At 43.1% G+C, this 16,571-nt stretch overlaps 1 protein-coding gene across 1 annotated transcript in view; it reads right to left on the reverse strand.

Annotated features, from left to right (window-relative positions):
• LOC135207390 (uncharacterized) overlaps positions 1–16,571 on the reverse strand; it is a 111,374-nt gene that overhangs the window by 56,330 nt on the left and 38,473 nt on the right. Inside the window, exon 5 of the mRNA XM_064239120.1 lies at positions 3,141–3,229. Within this exon, the coding sequence (XP_064095190.1) occupies positions 3,141–3,229 (89 nt within the window). The remainder of the gene's footprint in view (positions 1–3,140; positions 3,230–16,571) is intronic.

A 16,571-nucleotide genomic window follows, 5' to 3' on the forward strand; every position in this document is an offset into this window, starting at 1 on the left:
AAGCAGTGTTATACTTCAGTACTAAGAGAGAAAATGGCTTATGTATACAGTAAAGGGGTAACTTGTTAGTTGTCAGATGTTCCGTAAGACAGACTTATTTAACTTGTATTACACATTTTAGATATTTTGTTGTTTACATTAATATTAATATTTTAAAATTATTAAATCGTTGTTACAGGCCTTTTAGGGGGCATATATACTTAAGAGTAACAGTTGTAAAAGAGTACTAATCTAAGATGTCTTAGGATGTTTTGGGATGACAGTTTAGGGTGCATTTTTGTTTGAAATATTAAATTGTTCAAGTATGATAACTTAAGGTATATTTTTGTTTGAACTATCAAATTAAGTAGTGAAATGTTAAAATAGACAGTTATAAGCATTTTAGTTTATGGGGTACTGGTTATTTGGCAGTTATAAGGTTTTTTATAGAGGGTTTTTTTGCATTTCCATGGAAGGTTCTGGAACATAATAACACATAAAAGTGGGGAGCACTGAACTTCCTATGCTGCAAGATTTGGAATGGCAGCTTGAGTTGATGGCCTCACTGGTGGTGAGATAAGAAGCAACCCAGAAAATATCATAGTTGCTGATGGTGTCCCACTAAGTGGTAGCACAAGAGAGCCAAAGCAGTAAAGACCTGGAGGAGGGGGGACTGCTGGGGTGACTGGAGGAGGTTGGCGAGCAGATATGAAATGTGACAATAGGCCATCCAAGGAGGGAGAACCCCACAAGCCTAAGCTGGTCCAAACTACCACCATCTTGTGTGATTCTGTACCTGAAACAAAGGAAGAATATGGAGTTGCCTATTCTCTCCCAGGAGGGAGATTCCTCCCATGAGAGAGAGGGCAACGTTATACACAAAATCACCTGTGCAACTCCTGAGACTTCCAAAGACCAATCAATGGAAGAGAAATAAGCAGACATAGTGTCAAAAGTAGCAGAGGGAAAAATTCTGGAAGAAGGGGATGTCAAATTCTCCACTCAAGGAGGCGAGAAACCTTCCCAAGGACAATTAGATGCCCTATGGTGCTCCCTCTTGTTGTAGAAAGCCTTCCACTGTGACACAGGCCAGGCATGGCATTCCAGGTAAGGATTAGTGATAGTACAAAAACTGGAATGGCACCTACTGCAATAATGTAAGATGCTAAAACCTTGAACATGGAAATCCTGCAAAACCCCAGATTCATGCATTGATAAGACCCAGAACTTTGGCGGAATCCATGACAAAAGACAAGCAGGCACACACATACATTGAAAGTAAAGCACAAATAAATCATGGGCTAACAAAAAACCGGCTTGGGAAGGAGCGCAAAAGCGAGCACCACTCTCCAAGGCAGTCAAAGAAAGACTGATGCGTCACGAGGTTCGAAGCCCAGTCGGTGATCAGCTTCCACACGAGTTGCCAAATTGCCACAGATTCCTTATGTTACACTCTTTGATTATTTTAACCGGTTCTCAGCTGACACTAGAAGCTTACCCTATTGTTACGACCAAAGGTTTCTTCTGCGTATGAACAACTTTCAATATGATCAATAAAAAAAAGATTTGATTACTTCCACAAATAAGAGTATCAGTGCCTTGATCATACGCCAGAATATTAGCCACCTTGATCATACCCCAGAATATTAGCCAAGGGTTTACCATGCAGATTTTTCTCAGTACATCATTATCAAGGTACTTGTGACAATGACAATAATAACAAAAATTTCAGTGCAATTTTAACTCAGGTTTGTGTATAGCATCGGTAGGTTATCTTCTTTGAGTAAAATTTGTACTACTTCCAAAAGGTTTTGTAAGTCCTTTTTCATTTGTTACTTTTGTTTCTGTGTTTCTTTGACTTTGAAGTGTTCTGCATATATCTTCTAAAATTTTTAAAAGTTTTACCATTTTAAAGCATATTTTTGTTCTTTAACTAACACTGAATTCTAGCTACTGCGCTTTTTACTTTAAGTTAGTAACTCATTGTGCCTACTTACTGAATATGATTTAGGTTTCACTTGCTGCCTATCTATTACTGCTAATTACAGTCGACCCCTAGTATTTGTGGGGGGATGTGTACCACAACTCCCGTGAATAACGAAAATCTGTGAATACTTAAAAACCCACTTAAAAAAGAACTGCCTATTTTGGAGGAAAAAAAAAACTAAAAATGCTTATACCTGAGTGTTTTAATAGTTTTATCACAAAATGTTCATTTAGTCATGAAAATTATATGAAACTACAGTAATTAATGAATATTTCTCATTGAAAAATACTGCAAATAATGTGTATATGTGCCACAAAGAAATCATGGAATAGGCAAATCCACAAATCCAAAGCTGATAATAGACGGGGGTCAACTGTACGATTTAAATGTTTAATAAGTCTTTCTACTATTCCTGACTATGAGTTAAGCAATAGATGTTTAGCATTTAATAGGAAATTCTTCTCTTCTTCTTATTCTTAAGAAGAAGAGGAAATTCTTGTCAGTACTACTCGCTTCTCTAAATTACTTTGGCACTAAACCTATAACTTTATGAATGCCTTCAACTTTCATGTCTGAGTTAGAGAAAAATCTTAATTTTTTAAGTAGTACGTAATCACACAGTTCAGGTTTGCAGCCTGGATGTACTCTGAATTACCTAAGGACTGATCTCAGCCTAACAATCCAAGAGTACAAAGTGTAAGTGGCCCTGGAGGTCTTCTTGGGATTTTGGTAGATTTGTTGCCTGATTCCAGGGTGAAACAAAAACCTCTGTATTATTCAGGTTTTTGGAAGCAGCAGAAGACTGCTCTGCTACATCCCTCTCTGCTACATTAATCCCATGGGATAAATGTAGAAATTAAGTGTAACATATCTTCTGATGTCATTCAATCCTCTTCTGAAGCCAGCAAATTACCAGCTCAGTCTCTCATAATAACCATACAAACATTTGTGTGAGAAAACCTGCATAAGTTGGCTTTACCTCCAAGGAAGCATTAAACCACTGCCTTGCAGTGGAGGAACTTGAATAACCCCCTGGAGAGATAAGGGTGTATCTGGGGTAGTATTAATGTATTTTCCCACATTACATTTTGATGTTTATTCCCTGGCAAAAGTATAGAGTTACTAATTTTAAGATTGCTTATTTAACTAAATTTATCAGAAATATATACTATACCTGCTGGGATGTGTGTGATGACGCAAGGACTGGCAATTCAACACTATCCTCAGAATCACTTCTGTCTGCTACTACTGCAGCTTCTTTTCCTAATAAAAATGAGAGTAAATAATATAAGCAACTAGTTTTATGGCTGACTGGATGGTTCAGTCAGAACATAAATATGAAGAACTTTAATTACCAGTAATAACACAGAAAGGAAGAAAGAACATACCAACAGCTATACATATATGCAGTGTAGATAATAATAATAATAATAATAATAATAATAATAATAATAATAATAATAATAATAAAAATGTTGTGTTCCTGAATCACTTTTATTTTTGTAAAAACACCCTTAAGGGGGGCATCCGCCTATATAGAAATAATGCTCCGATTTTTATGAAATTATTATATGTTATGCATATATATAAGGTGATGTTCCAAAAAAAATTTCAGAGTGATTGAATGATTATTTTGGTTTTTATTGAAAAAATAAGAAAAAATCAAAAAAATTAAAAATGTAACTCTTCCTTCATTTCTGGGCTCAGCTCATGTCGGCCTATGAAAGGATCCTTAATATCATTCTTTCTAGGCAAAATTAATCTAAATCTTACCAGAGAAAAACAAAATTAAGAAAATGTCAGTAAAACTGACTCGCTCACTCTATAAAAGAAGTGTCAGTATGAGAATAGGGGCGAGTGGGATCACTACCACGAGTCATTCACCATTTAGACCTTCAAATCCAAAATCCCCACACTAGAGAGAGCTGATACTAACGGGTGATGCGGCCGCTCCTACTAGCTCACTAAGGACGCCACGGACAGCAGCGCCCCTAGCGTACATCCTTAATATTTAAGCAGTACGCGTTGGACGCATTTTTTCATGTGTGCTAATCTTTTGGATTTATCTCCTCTTCTTTACCATGGAACGTGCTGCCATCGCATCGGCTAAGTTAAGTGCCTCATAAGTAGTATTTTACTGTATTTTAGTCTTCCAGGAACCAGTATTTTCCTTCTAATATGGTCATATTACGGTTTCCCGGTCGGCTAGTGGCGGCGCCATGCTGCCTCATGTCTAGAATTCCCGGTCTTCCATACTGGGACTTCTTGTACTTATGGGCTTACTATATCACGTTCATCGTTTTTACATCGTATTTTTAGCTAGGTTAGCCCGTTTACCATTCTCTTAGTTTGGTATTTAGGGCTATTCTGTATTCTGGCCCAGCATCCCAGCTCTTGCTCTTCATCGGCTATCGCTGGCTCCGAGTAGTCTCCTGTTCCTCGGAACAGTTTGCCTCCTCCTGGGCTTCTTTTTCTTTTACTAAAAGTGTCTTTTCCACCTGTTATGATGTAATTTTAGTTCTTTTTAGGGTGTTAGGCTAGCCTAGGTGCATGTCCCATGTATTGGTACAGCCTGGTTCACGTGGCCCTCCCACGGTTGTGTTACTATCGCGGCTTAGGCCACTGGCGGCCACGTGTTCCACCGCACCTACCCTTCCCCTTCCCTTTCCCTTCCCACAGGTATAGGGAGGGGTTTGGGGGACCCCTTGGTTGCTATGACAACCTCAGTAGCCTTCCTCCCTCCTTCTCTGAGGAGGCCAGGGGTTCTTCCCAGCTGGGGTTTAGGGCGACCACTTGTTTCGGGTACCGGGTCTCCGAGCGGGTAGTTGTTGAGACGGGGAGGAGTAGGCCACCCCCCCCTCTCTCTCTCTCCCGCCGCGTTACGCCGGGGACCCCCCTCCCAGTTGTTCAGTCCCACCCTTCCCCACTATAACGAACGGAGCCTTCCGCCGCAGCCGGGGCACCTTTGGTTATAGTTCGTCTGGCTCCGCTAGCGGGCAGGGTGGTCACTTCTCGTGGTCTATTGCTTGCCTACTATATCCTTCCCTTTTTTCCCCCGCTACCGGAGGAGAGCTTGCTTCTTACCCGGGCACTCTTCTAGTAGACGGGGGAGGAAAGTTCGATGATTATTTTGTTATTTTTAAGGATATACCCTAATTTTTACGATGAATTTTAGTATTATAGACTGTGTATACCATCTCCGTCGTTCTCCGTCGTGGTTTCATACCTCACCACCACACCTGGTTGGATTTTTTCTCTTGTCTCCGGCGTAGCCGGAGACAAACGCCAACCTTCTTGTTACCACACGTATTATGGCGGGGCTCTGGTTTAATCTAACTTTACCGCTCCGGCATGCAGCGGAGCAATTGTTAGGCTGTAAGTGTTCTCCTGATACTTATGTATCTTTCCACTTACAGGCTACCAACTGTCAGGTCCTAGGGTGCAATGCGACCTTGTACGACCCATGCACCCACGATGAGTGCAGGACTCACGCCCCATGTGCCACGAATCACCACGCCATGATCGTCTGGCACCCGGAAGCCTGCTCCATCTGTTACGACCTTGTCAGTCAGCTGGTGGGGGTGGGGGGGGGGGGGTAAGTCGATTGTAGACTTCTTTATTCGTATTACTAACAACACTTAGTTATAAGCTTGTTAACCCCGTCCCCGGCACTAGAAGCTTCATTTCGCCTTCTCTTTCAGGCTGCCGGTGTGAGGGAAGTCGCCCTAGCAACCCTGAAGGCTTGGGTGGGCGGCTTCGGCAAGAACGCCGCCAAGGGCCAGCCATACATCCTAGACAAGAAGCTGGCCATTCAGATTCTTCCCCGGCGGCAAGTCAACAGGATATGTTGACCCCATCTCTGCAGCCCCCTCTATCGCTTCTATCCAGCAAGAGGTGCAGCAGTCGTTAGGGGCCGTGGCCACGCAGGAGACGGTCCCAGATGTCGCAACCCTGGACCTTAATATTGAGCCTATGGCGGTAGGTGCAGAGGATTTGTTAGTTGAGGTAGGTGTGTCGGGTGCCCAAGGTCTTTCCTTGGGCGCTCCTGGATCTTCTCCTGTCCCTTCTTCTACTGCCTCTTTCCAAGGATTTTCGGGATCTGAGACCCTCCCGCCCGCTCCCCAGCTCTTTCTGTACCCCCAAAGGTGAAGGGACAGAGAGAACCGAAGACCCTCGTTAAGACGACTTCTAAAAAGTCATCGTCGTCTTCTTCAGCTAAGAAGTCTTCGACTTCCTATGCTGACGCGGTGAAGGCTAAGCCGAGCTCCTCACACTCCAAGAGCTCTAGAAGCAAGGCTTCTAAGGAGAAGGCTCGCGCTCCTGCTGAGCCAATGCCTTCTCCGGCCTCCACCGCATCACTCCGGCAACGCCGGTTGGAGTAGCGGGACCGAGCACCATTTGATTCCCCACTGCCTTCTCAGCCCAGTGGTGATGCAACAGGTAGGAGAGATGGTCGGTCTCAACAGGTTCTCCGCCCTTCGGAACCAAGTTCGAACAGATGTTCGCGCAACTGTCGAACACTTTGAGTCAGTCGGGCCAGTCCATCCAAGATCTCTCTAACAGAGTTAGAGAGAATGAGGACCGAGTAGCTGGGCTTGCTCAGGTTCCTTACCTAGTCTCCCCAGTAGCAAGTGCTGGTATTCCCCAGCTACCTCTCCTTCTCCATGGATAACCCATGGAGAGTAGCCGCTTACGCTCCATTCAAGGACGGTATGATCTCTGTCCCGGAGTGTGGAACTCGAAGGATTGAGGACTTCGAGTTTTATCCTCCAGGGATTGACGCAGCCTTTCATTGGGTATGCTAGGCTGACCGCAGCGGCGCTCACTATGGGAAGGACAAGATCACCAGAGAGCATGTGCTTTATAGTAGAGAGCACGCTCAGCGGGAATGGGTTCACTGCCTTGAGGACTGGGAGTGTACCACACCAAGCTCCAGGACTTTCAAGAGTCCTTTTACTATTTTTGCGACGGAGGAGGAGGGGGCTTCTCTTCCGTTTCGCTAATCAAAACTAGTGGAAGCGACTCTTCATGGCAGTCCTCAAGGATGAGCCCATGCCACAACTGAGGGAAGCGGAGTCTACTTCTCCGCTCTTCCCAGCTTTCGGGGAATAGTGGGAGAACTTGCCTTCCACTTTCACGCTGGTAAGCTCAAAACCGGACTGTGCAATGGACCAGTTTGGTGAAAAGCTTCCGAGGCTGCCTGATACCTTGATTCAGGCAGAGTTCGACGCTCGAACTAGGTTTGGGAGATCCCTCAATTCTCTAATCATTACTGAGATGGCTGCTGTTTATCGTATGGCACAGAACCTTTATTAAGATTCTGGCCAAGTCTCAGCTTCAACGGTTCAGACGGATGCTTTCGACTTCTTCCTAGCTAGGAGGAACTGTCGAAAGCACGTTCTGCAGGAATGCACTATTAGGCACGAACCTAATAGGCTCCTGGCTTCCAGCATGTGGGGGGCGGACCTCTTCCCAGAGTCCGCGGTGAATGAGGTACACCATGAGGCTGCTAGGCTCAACCAGAGCCTCAGATGCTAGATGGGGTATCTCTAAGAGGAAAACAAGAATCCGCCCCCGCTGCTGGTAAGAAACCAAAGAAGGCTGGTAGAAGATTCCAGCCTTACCAGAAACGTCAGCAGCAGCAGCAATTCGTTCAGGCCGTCCCAGTTACCAACAGGGACAGCCTGCAACTTCAAAACAGACCACCCAACCCATCCTCCTTGTGTCTCCTCAGTCGCAACCCTCGACCTCTTACGCACTCTCGCCGGCCTTCAACCCTGTTTATGAAAGTCAGGCTTACCCTCCCTTTTCGGGGGCAGGCGAGAGGTAGCAGAGCGCGAGGGCCACTTTCGCCAGCGTGGCTCAAGTAGAGCGACAAGGGGTAGGCAGTTCAGAGGAGGCGTGGAGGTCAACCCGCCCAACAACAATGAGGCTCCCCAGGTATGAGGGAGATTGTTCCTCTTCCGTCACAGGTGGGGGTTCAGCAATTGGGCACAGAGCATAGTGTCCAAGGGATTGGGTTGGAGTTGGATCAAAGATCCCCCTCCAATCAGATCATTTTATCAGGAACCGTCAAAGGAATTGACAGATTATGCGAGCGAACTCCTTCAGAAAGGAGCTATTGCGAGAGTCAAGCATTTAAAATTTTCAAGGTCGCTTATTCAGCGTGCCAAAGAGAAAGGCTCAACAAAAAGAAGGGTGAATCTTATGACTTGTCAAGGCTAAACTCTTTTCCATCCGTTGCGACAAGTTCAAAATGCTTACCATTTCGCAAGTAAGGACCTTACTTCCTCGTGGGAGCCGTCACATGCTCCATCGATCTTACAGACGCATACTATCATATCCCTACAGCCAGGCACTTCCGCCCATTCCTAGGTTCAGACTAGGAAATCAGAAATTCTCATTCAAAGTGATGCCCTTCGGTCTGAATGTAGCCCCCAGGGTATTCACAAAAATAGCAGAAGTGGTAGTTCAACAATTGAGAACTCAGGGGATAATGGTAGCAGCATACCTCGACGATTGGTTGATCTGGGCACCAACAGTCGAGGAATGTCTCAAAGCCATGGAAAAGGTAGTTCAAATTTTGAGAACATCTGGGGTTCCAGATAAACAAAACGAAATCCAGACTTACTCCAGAGTCTCGTTTTTCAGTGGCTAGGAATCCAATGGGATTTGTCTTCCCACAATCTGTCAATTCCAGTGGTCAAACGCAAAGAAATAGCCAAAGCTGTGAAACAATTTCTCAAATGCAAACAAACATCAAGGAGAAGCCAAGAAAGAATCCTAGGTTCTCTTCAGTTTGCCTCCTTGACAGACATCCTCCTAAAAGCAAGGCTGAAGGATATAAACCGAGTTTGGCGATCGAGAGCAAACGCCAAATCTCGAGACAAGTTGTCAGTAATTCCACAGATCCTTCGCAATCAACTCCGTCCATGGACAAAAGTGAAGAACCTGGCCAAACTGGTACCCCTCCAATATCCCCTTCCGGTATTAACCATTCACACGGATGCCTCCCTGTCCGGTTGGGGGGGATATTCTCAATTCAAAACAAGTTCAGGGGACTTGGTCAGCTCAGTTCCGCCAGCTCCACATAAACGTTTTGGAAGCTATGGCAGTATTTCTTACCCTGAAGAGACTTCTTCCCCCGAAAAAGCCTCATCTAAGACTAGTTTTGGACAGTGCCAGTGGTAGTTCATTGCCATCAACAGAGGGTCCAAATCCAAACATGTGAACCATGTCATGATAGCCATCTTTGCCCTAGCAGACAAACACAAATGGCATCTGTCCGCCACTCACCTGGCGGGGGTAAGAAATGTGATAGCAGACGCTTTGTCCCGGTCGGTCCCTCTGGAATCAGAATGGTCCCTAAGACGACAGGTCATTCCAGTGGATATGCCGGAGAGTCCCAGGTCTCCAAGTAGATCTCTTCGCTTCACAAGCAAACCACAAGCTCCCTTGCTATGTGGCCCCCAACCTGGACCCTCTGGCTTATGCCACGGACGCCCTGTCGCTAGATTGGAGTCAGTGGAGAAAAATTTATGTTTTTCCTCCAGTGAATCTTCTATTGAAAGTCTTGAGCAAGCTGAGGACTTTCAAGTGACTGGTAGCGCTGGTTGCACCAGACTGGCCCAAAAGCAACTGGTATCCTCTGCTTCTGGAATTGGGTCTCCGACCTCAACGGATTCCCAATCCCAGGCTGTCACAGGCAGTACAAATGAGGACTGTGTTCGCTTCCTCAGGAATTCTTCAGACCCTAACTTTATGGACTTCATGAAGTTTGCGGCTAACAAAGATGCTAACATTGATCCACAAAACATCCTCTTCCTAGAGTCAGATAAGAGAGAGTCAACTATTAGACAATATGACTCTGCTGTTAAAAAATTAGCATCCTTCCTGAAAGAATTAAACACTACAACCATGACAGTTAACTTAGCTATATCCTTTTTCAGATCCTTGTTTGAAAAGGTTTAGCAGCTAGCACTATTACTACGCATAAATCGCTTTGAAGAAGATCTTTCAGTTGGGTTTCCAGATAGATCTGACTGAATCTTACTTTACGTCTATCCCTAAAGCCTGTGCTAGACTTAGACCTTCTCAAAGGCCTACTGCAGTCTCATGGTTCTTAAATGACGTCCTCAAACTAGCATCAGATTCAAGACTGACAACTCGTCGTGCACATTCATAATGCTCCTCAGAAAGACGTTATTCTTATTAAGCCTAGCCTCAGGAGCTAGAATTTCAGAACTGTCGGCTCTATCCAGAGATGCGGGTCATGTAGAATTCCTCCCCTCAGGAGAAGTCCTGCTTGCTCCGGATCGTAGCTTTTTAGCTAAAAATGAGGATCCTCTTGCAAGGTGGGCTCCTTGGAAAGTCATCCCACTTCCGCAAGACCCTTCTCTCTGCCCAGTATCAACTTTAAGAGCCTTTCTATCTCGCACATCCTCAAGATCCTCAGGTTCTCTCTTCATGAGAGAAAAAGGTGGTACTTTATCAGTAAAAGGTATTAGACAACAGATCCTTTACTTCATTAAACAAGCCAATCCTGATTCATTCCCAAAGGCACATGACATCAGGGAGTAGCCACCTCAATTAACTACTTTCAACATATGAACTTCGAGGATCTTAAAAAGTATACTGGATGGAAATCTCCGACAGTCTTTAAACGTCACTATCTAAAGTCCTTGGAATCTTTAAAATTTCTGCAGTAGCAGCGGGAAACATTGTTTCTCCTGATACTGTATAGTAGTCATAGTATAGATCCAGATCTCCTTCCTACCTACCTCGTCTAACATGCCTCACCCTATCGCCATGCTACTCGATACTCTAGCCTTAGCCGCTGAGATCATATTAGTGGATTGTCCCTTATTTTTTTGCTAGGGACATCCACACTTTGTACTTATAAGATACTTCAGTGTCCCTACCCTTATTTTTATGCTAGGGTAGGACACAATGTGTTGTATATTATGTAAATACTTTGCTTAAGTGAATCTGTGTTAACTTACATTACATTATTGATATACTTACTATGTTTATTATAAGTTAGTTTTAAGTACTTTTGTTGTTGGCTCTCTTTTTTATGCCATTGTTTAGCATAAGTTAGCTTTAAGTACTTAATTTGTATTCTGTATACCTGATTCACTTATATTATATATCTCTTTTTACTACTGTTTTTCAGTTTCCCTCCCTTTTCCCATCTTGCCTGTTTCTCTGGTACTCTTTCATAGGCCGACACGAGCTGAGCCCAGAAAAGGGATTTTGACGTAGGAAAAATCTATTTCTGGGTGATTGGCTCGTGTCGCCCTATGAAACCCACCCTGTCTTGCTTTTCCCCCCCCTGCAGGGCAAGATGTTCATAGATTAAGGATGACCGCTAGGGGCGCTGCTGTCCGTGGCGTCCTTAGTAGTAGTAGTAGCGGCCGCATCACCCGTTAGTATCAGCTCTCTCTAGTGGGGATTTTGGATTGGAAGGTCTAAATGGTGAATGACTCGTGGTAGTGATCCCACTCGCCCCTATTCTCATACCGACACTTCTTTTATAGAGTGAGCGAGTCAGTTTTACTGACATTTTCTTAATTTTGTTTTTCTCTGGTAAGATTTAGATTAATTTTGCCTAGAAAGAATGATATTAAGGATCCTTTCATAGGGCGACACGAGCCAATCACCCAGAAATAGATTTTTCCTACGTCAAAATCCCTTTTTTAGAGCTATTGCAATGCGGCTTTATACACAGAAAGTATATCATAGTAGAAAAAAAATGTTGGGAACAGTTTTTTCAATTTTTGCTTTTTTTGGATGGGGGGCGAGGGGGAATTTTCCCCCAAAAATTTTGTTGATTTGGTTATCATGAGTTCCTCGTCAACCTAAGAAAAAATCTAGCCCCAACAAAATATTTGCCTTTCTTTCCTCTTTCCAATGGTATATTTAACTTTAAAATTGGCCTACAAATAAAAAAATAGTTAGCGTTTGAAGTGGAAAAAAGTGAAAACTGAGAAAAATGGCCGTAAAGGTCAAGAAGTGTTTTTTTTTTGCCACTCGTGGAAAAAACTGATCTATGAGCAAAACCATGATACAAATAAATGTTAAATGCTCACTAGCACTTAGTTCAGAATGCCTTTCCTTCTTTCTAATAGTTCTTAGTGTTTTTTTTGCTAGGTTTCCGGCACCAAGTCCCCCCCCCTAAAAAGGGGTATTATTTGCTCAAGGTGAGGCTATGATCAAGTACCACCTGACTCTTTGTTGCTTGGTTTGAAACCAAGCAAGTAATAATTTGTCATCATATACTCCCGTTTCATCGTCCTTTATTACTTTCATGAACTGAGAGCGTAACTGTGAAGTGAAAAAACCTCAGATGATTGTGCACCAGACAACATAGAGGCAATGAGGGCAGGGCTCTCAGCAGCCAAAAAAGAGCTTCATGTTGTTGTTGGTGGTGCTTTTGGTGGTGATGATGGTGGACAGCGCTGGATACATCAGCCAACAATGGTGGTGGCAATGCAACGCTGCCACATCAACAAAAAAAACAGTCCAACTTCCACCCTATGTCTCTTTTTAGCAAAATTTGCTAAACGGGCCATAGTTGCACGATTCCGTTTCGACATATTGTCTCACTTTCACTCTAGTATACACATAAACGTATATAAGTTGTATTTAGAGTTACTTGATGTAAGAAAACAAGAAAAAAACACGGTAAATAGCGAAAAAATGCTCGGAGTAAAGAGCAGCATACCTCCCCTTATGCAACTCTGGGACACACTGACTCCAGCTCCCTGCTGGGCATGCTACGGACCCCCCTACGGTGCTACCCGCTCAGAACACCATTCACCAACGAATCACCCATTGTTGGTGCCAGATGTAAGAGATTAGGTGAAATAAAAATCAAAATAATTAATAAATTGGGCAGATAAAGGACAAAATGACAATAGTCATTAGGAGCCAAACATCAGCCCTACGTCACAGTGTGAAGGGGGCGGGGCCAAAACCCCATTAATTTTAATATTTCGAAAAAATGCTTTTGCCATGGGATAACAGAGGTGTTGCTCATGTCTTCCGGCCATTTAACCAGATTTTGAAAATTTCAAAAATATTCATCAAAAATCAAAGAGGAAGCCCCCTTAAATTAAATCTAAAATATAACTTTCTTTAAAACCATTCAATGTGTATCACAGACTCATTACTCATACTAAGCTCATTTGATGGCCATAAAACTTTCCTAGACAATCAGTCCAATGTCAAATAAAGTAAGAAAATGGCAGTCAGTCACTGACTAACGAGTCAATCAATGATCATGCCTTCTGAATCATGGGGATGAGAAAAATTGCTTTTAGCAGGAATTTGCATTTTAATTGAAGCACAAAAGAAAATTAATTTTTGTTTTTAAAAAATTAAATACTAATCAAAGCCCACTAATTTTTGATAGCCAAAATTGCAATTTAGGTGGAAGGGATGGAGCTCCTCAAAACCCAATATTGGCTGTCTTTAACCATCAGGATCTATTTGAAATCTTCTTGAGATTGATCTTAAGAACCAGTGTGTTTTTTCAAATACATAAACAATATACAGAATATGTTGAGAGACAAACTGTGATATGCAAAGTCAGATCTGTCACGAAATAAATTGGCTGAACACTATGTAATATCATAGGGTATTCCCAGGACTGGCACTGTAGCAGGGGCATCTCTTTTCTAGAAGGTGTGACATATAGGAAAAACATTGGAGGGTTTGTATCCTAAGGGGTGTCGTATTGTAAAATGAATGAGATTCAAGTTCCCTGCTCAATGACAGCCCCCAAAGGTTTTTCAAAAATACAAAATTACTTTAGCAAGGCTAAGGAGAATGTCCTCTACAGTACATCCTTAGCAGGGTGCAATGGCCGATATCAGACTTCCAGGGAGCTATATCTTGCAACACTGACATTGTGCATAGTTCCAGCCAGAGGAAGTGCAGAATTATATGCTTATATGGATGACTGACCATTCCTGTGCCACATCAGAAGTGAAAGCAAGTCTGCTCTCAGTGGAACTTACAGAATCAATGCCCCACTGCAATGTTCTGCATAGCATGGAGATATCCTTGGCTATCTCTCATTAAAAGTATTTGTCCCTAGGGCTCTGCTAGACAGTCTCTATGTGTGAAGGTTTACTTATCTGAATTCCACATTGCAAGGGGGGTGGGATGAATGGACTATACTAATTCAATGCACTAAGGAGTGATAAAGCTGAACTAGAAAATTGGCTAACACTCGCATGGTGTTTGTCGCCGTTTACCTGATAAGAGAGCTACAGCGAGAGAGCCGCTTCTAGTGGTGCTCATCTCATCCTTAGTGGCACAGCAGTAGGCTGGGAGTCGCCTCTAAATCAGTGGAAGTCTTGCAATGGGGAGATGCCTGACTGCTGAAAAGATGTAATACGAAGGATATGTGCCCTTGCCCTGGGCGCAGTACCAAAGGAACAACAAGACTTAAGAATTACATGTCACTAACCAACCAATGCAAATATATAAAAAACTACTAATGTACCAACAAACTGGTGGGTCCTCCAGGTACCAAGTAACCCCTAGGGCCTCCCCCCAAAAAAACTTGACCTCCTTATAACAAGGAAAAGAGATAGAAGAGAGATGTGTGTCTCCTATGCTTCCTCACCCAATACCATGCCAAGGGTACTGCAATTTTCAAACATTTCTATTTCTTTCATATAATGTGATGCAAAAATCTATTTACAACTCCAATATGTTAATTTTGAAGAATCACAGAAAGTGACAAATTGTGCTAGAGAGGTGGCAATAGCTCTGACTTTAAGCAACAGAAAGGAGTTCTCCTGTATCTGGGAATGAGTTTCAGATATCAGGTTTCTAATAAATAACGAGTGTTCTTGGACAGCGGACGAGGGATTCTTGACAAAACACCATACGTTACTTGAAGGTCCCCAGATCTTCTTTGCTCTATCCAGGTAGTACCTCAATGCTCTGACTGGGCAAAGGACTCTTTCTTCTTCGTCCAGGCCGAGGATATCCATCAAGTTCCTTGTGTGAAAAGTGTGCCATGGCTTACTAGGATCTTCATTCTTGGCTAGGAGGTCCAAGGTAACAAGCAGACTGCATCTCTTTGGGAGAATCAGACTCTTCTGTCTAAAGCCTGTATCTCGCTCACGCGTTTAGCTATGGCCAAGACTACTAAGAACAGCGTCTTATGCAAAAGGTTCTTGAGGGAAGCGGACTTGAATGGCTCGAAGGGAGGGACCGAAAGTCACTTGAGAACTAGATCTAAGTTCCAAGAAACAACTGCTGACTTCTGTTTGAATGTATCAAAAGACTTCAGGTCATGAATATCCTGATTCGTCGAAAGATCCAGATTGTGATGCTTGAAAACAGAGCAAAGCATGACCTGATCGCCTTTAATCGTGGAAGATGGAAGGTCCTTAGAATTCGTTAGGAAGAGGAGAAAATCTGTAATCTGGGCTACCGATATCTCAGAAGAAGAGACATGATGTCTGAGGCACCATCTACAGAAGACTGCCCACTTCAACTGGTAGACATTGGAAGTAGCCTGGCGTCTGCACTTTGCAATAGCCTCTACAGCTGCTCTTGAAAAACCCTTCACTCTGACGAGTTTCCTGACAGTCTGAAGCCTGTCAGAGCGATAGCTGTATTTCATTGTTTATTGGTCAATTTAGCTTTATTATAAAATTTACTGGGGTGTTTTTGTAGGGCTTGGAACGAAATATGAAAAATGCGGTTCAAGATACGAAAAGCTCAGGTTACGAAGGCCGCCTCAGAACGGATTAATTTCATATGTCGAGGTACCACTGTATATACAATATATGTACCATGATAATATCGTTGTATACGTGAGGCTAACTTGTTAAAATGACAAATTTTCAGACAATTTGTATTTTTCATAGCTACAAACCTGAGGTCTTAACAATAGGATACTTTCTAGCACCAAGCTGGATGCAGTTAAAAAGCAGATGAAAACAAGGAATCTTGTGATATCTGGCAATGACAAATTTTCTAAGACAATTTGTATTTTTCATAGCTACAAACCTGAGGTCTTAACGTTGACATCGAGAAGGAGCAGAAGAAGCCATAATATCAGCCAAACACACACACACACACTAAGCACAAGTGAAAAGGGCAATGAACCAGTAAAAGGCCAAGAGAGGTTAACACGACTCTCGCCCAGGCGGTCAAAGAAAAGACTGGCGTAGCGGCGTCGTCCTTGACTACTCCTCACCTGAGCTACGCATGCGTTGCCAGATATCACAAGATTCCTTACTTTCATCTTCTTTTCAACCGGATCCAGCTAGGCGCTAGATATTATCATATTGTTAAGACCGAAGGTTTGTTCCCATATGAACAATGTTACTATTCAATTTCTCTTTGTACTGAATTACCATAAGCCAATGTGCATTGAACCTAGAAAATTAGCTGAAATTAATAATTACACTTTGCCATATATGTATATAGTATGCTGTGTAGTGTAGGCTAGGCTACCCTATGTGTAAAGATGGTACTGATTACCCTAGTGTAGGCTAGGCTAGTATAATACTCTTATGGTAAATTAACATGGGCCGACTTACGTCCAAATCGATTTACGACTGGTTGGTTGTAA

The sequence above is a fragment of the Macrobrachium nipponense genome, chromosome 32, assembly GCF_015104395.2.
Source record: "Macrobrachium nipponense isolate FS-2020 chromosome 32, ASM1510439v2, whole genome shotgun sequence".
Taxonomy (NCBI): Eukaryota; Metazoa; Arthropoda; class Malacostraca; order Decapoda; family Palaemonidae; genus Macrobrachium; species Macrobrachium nipponense.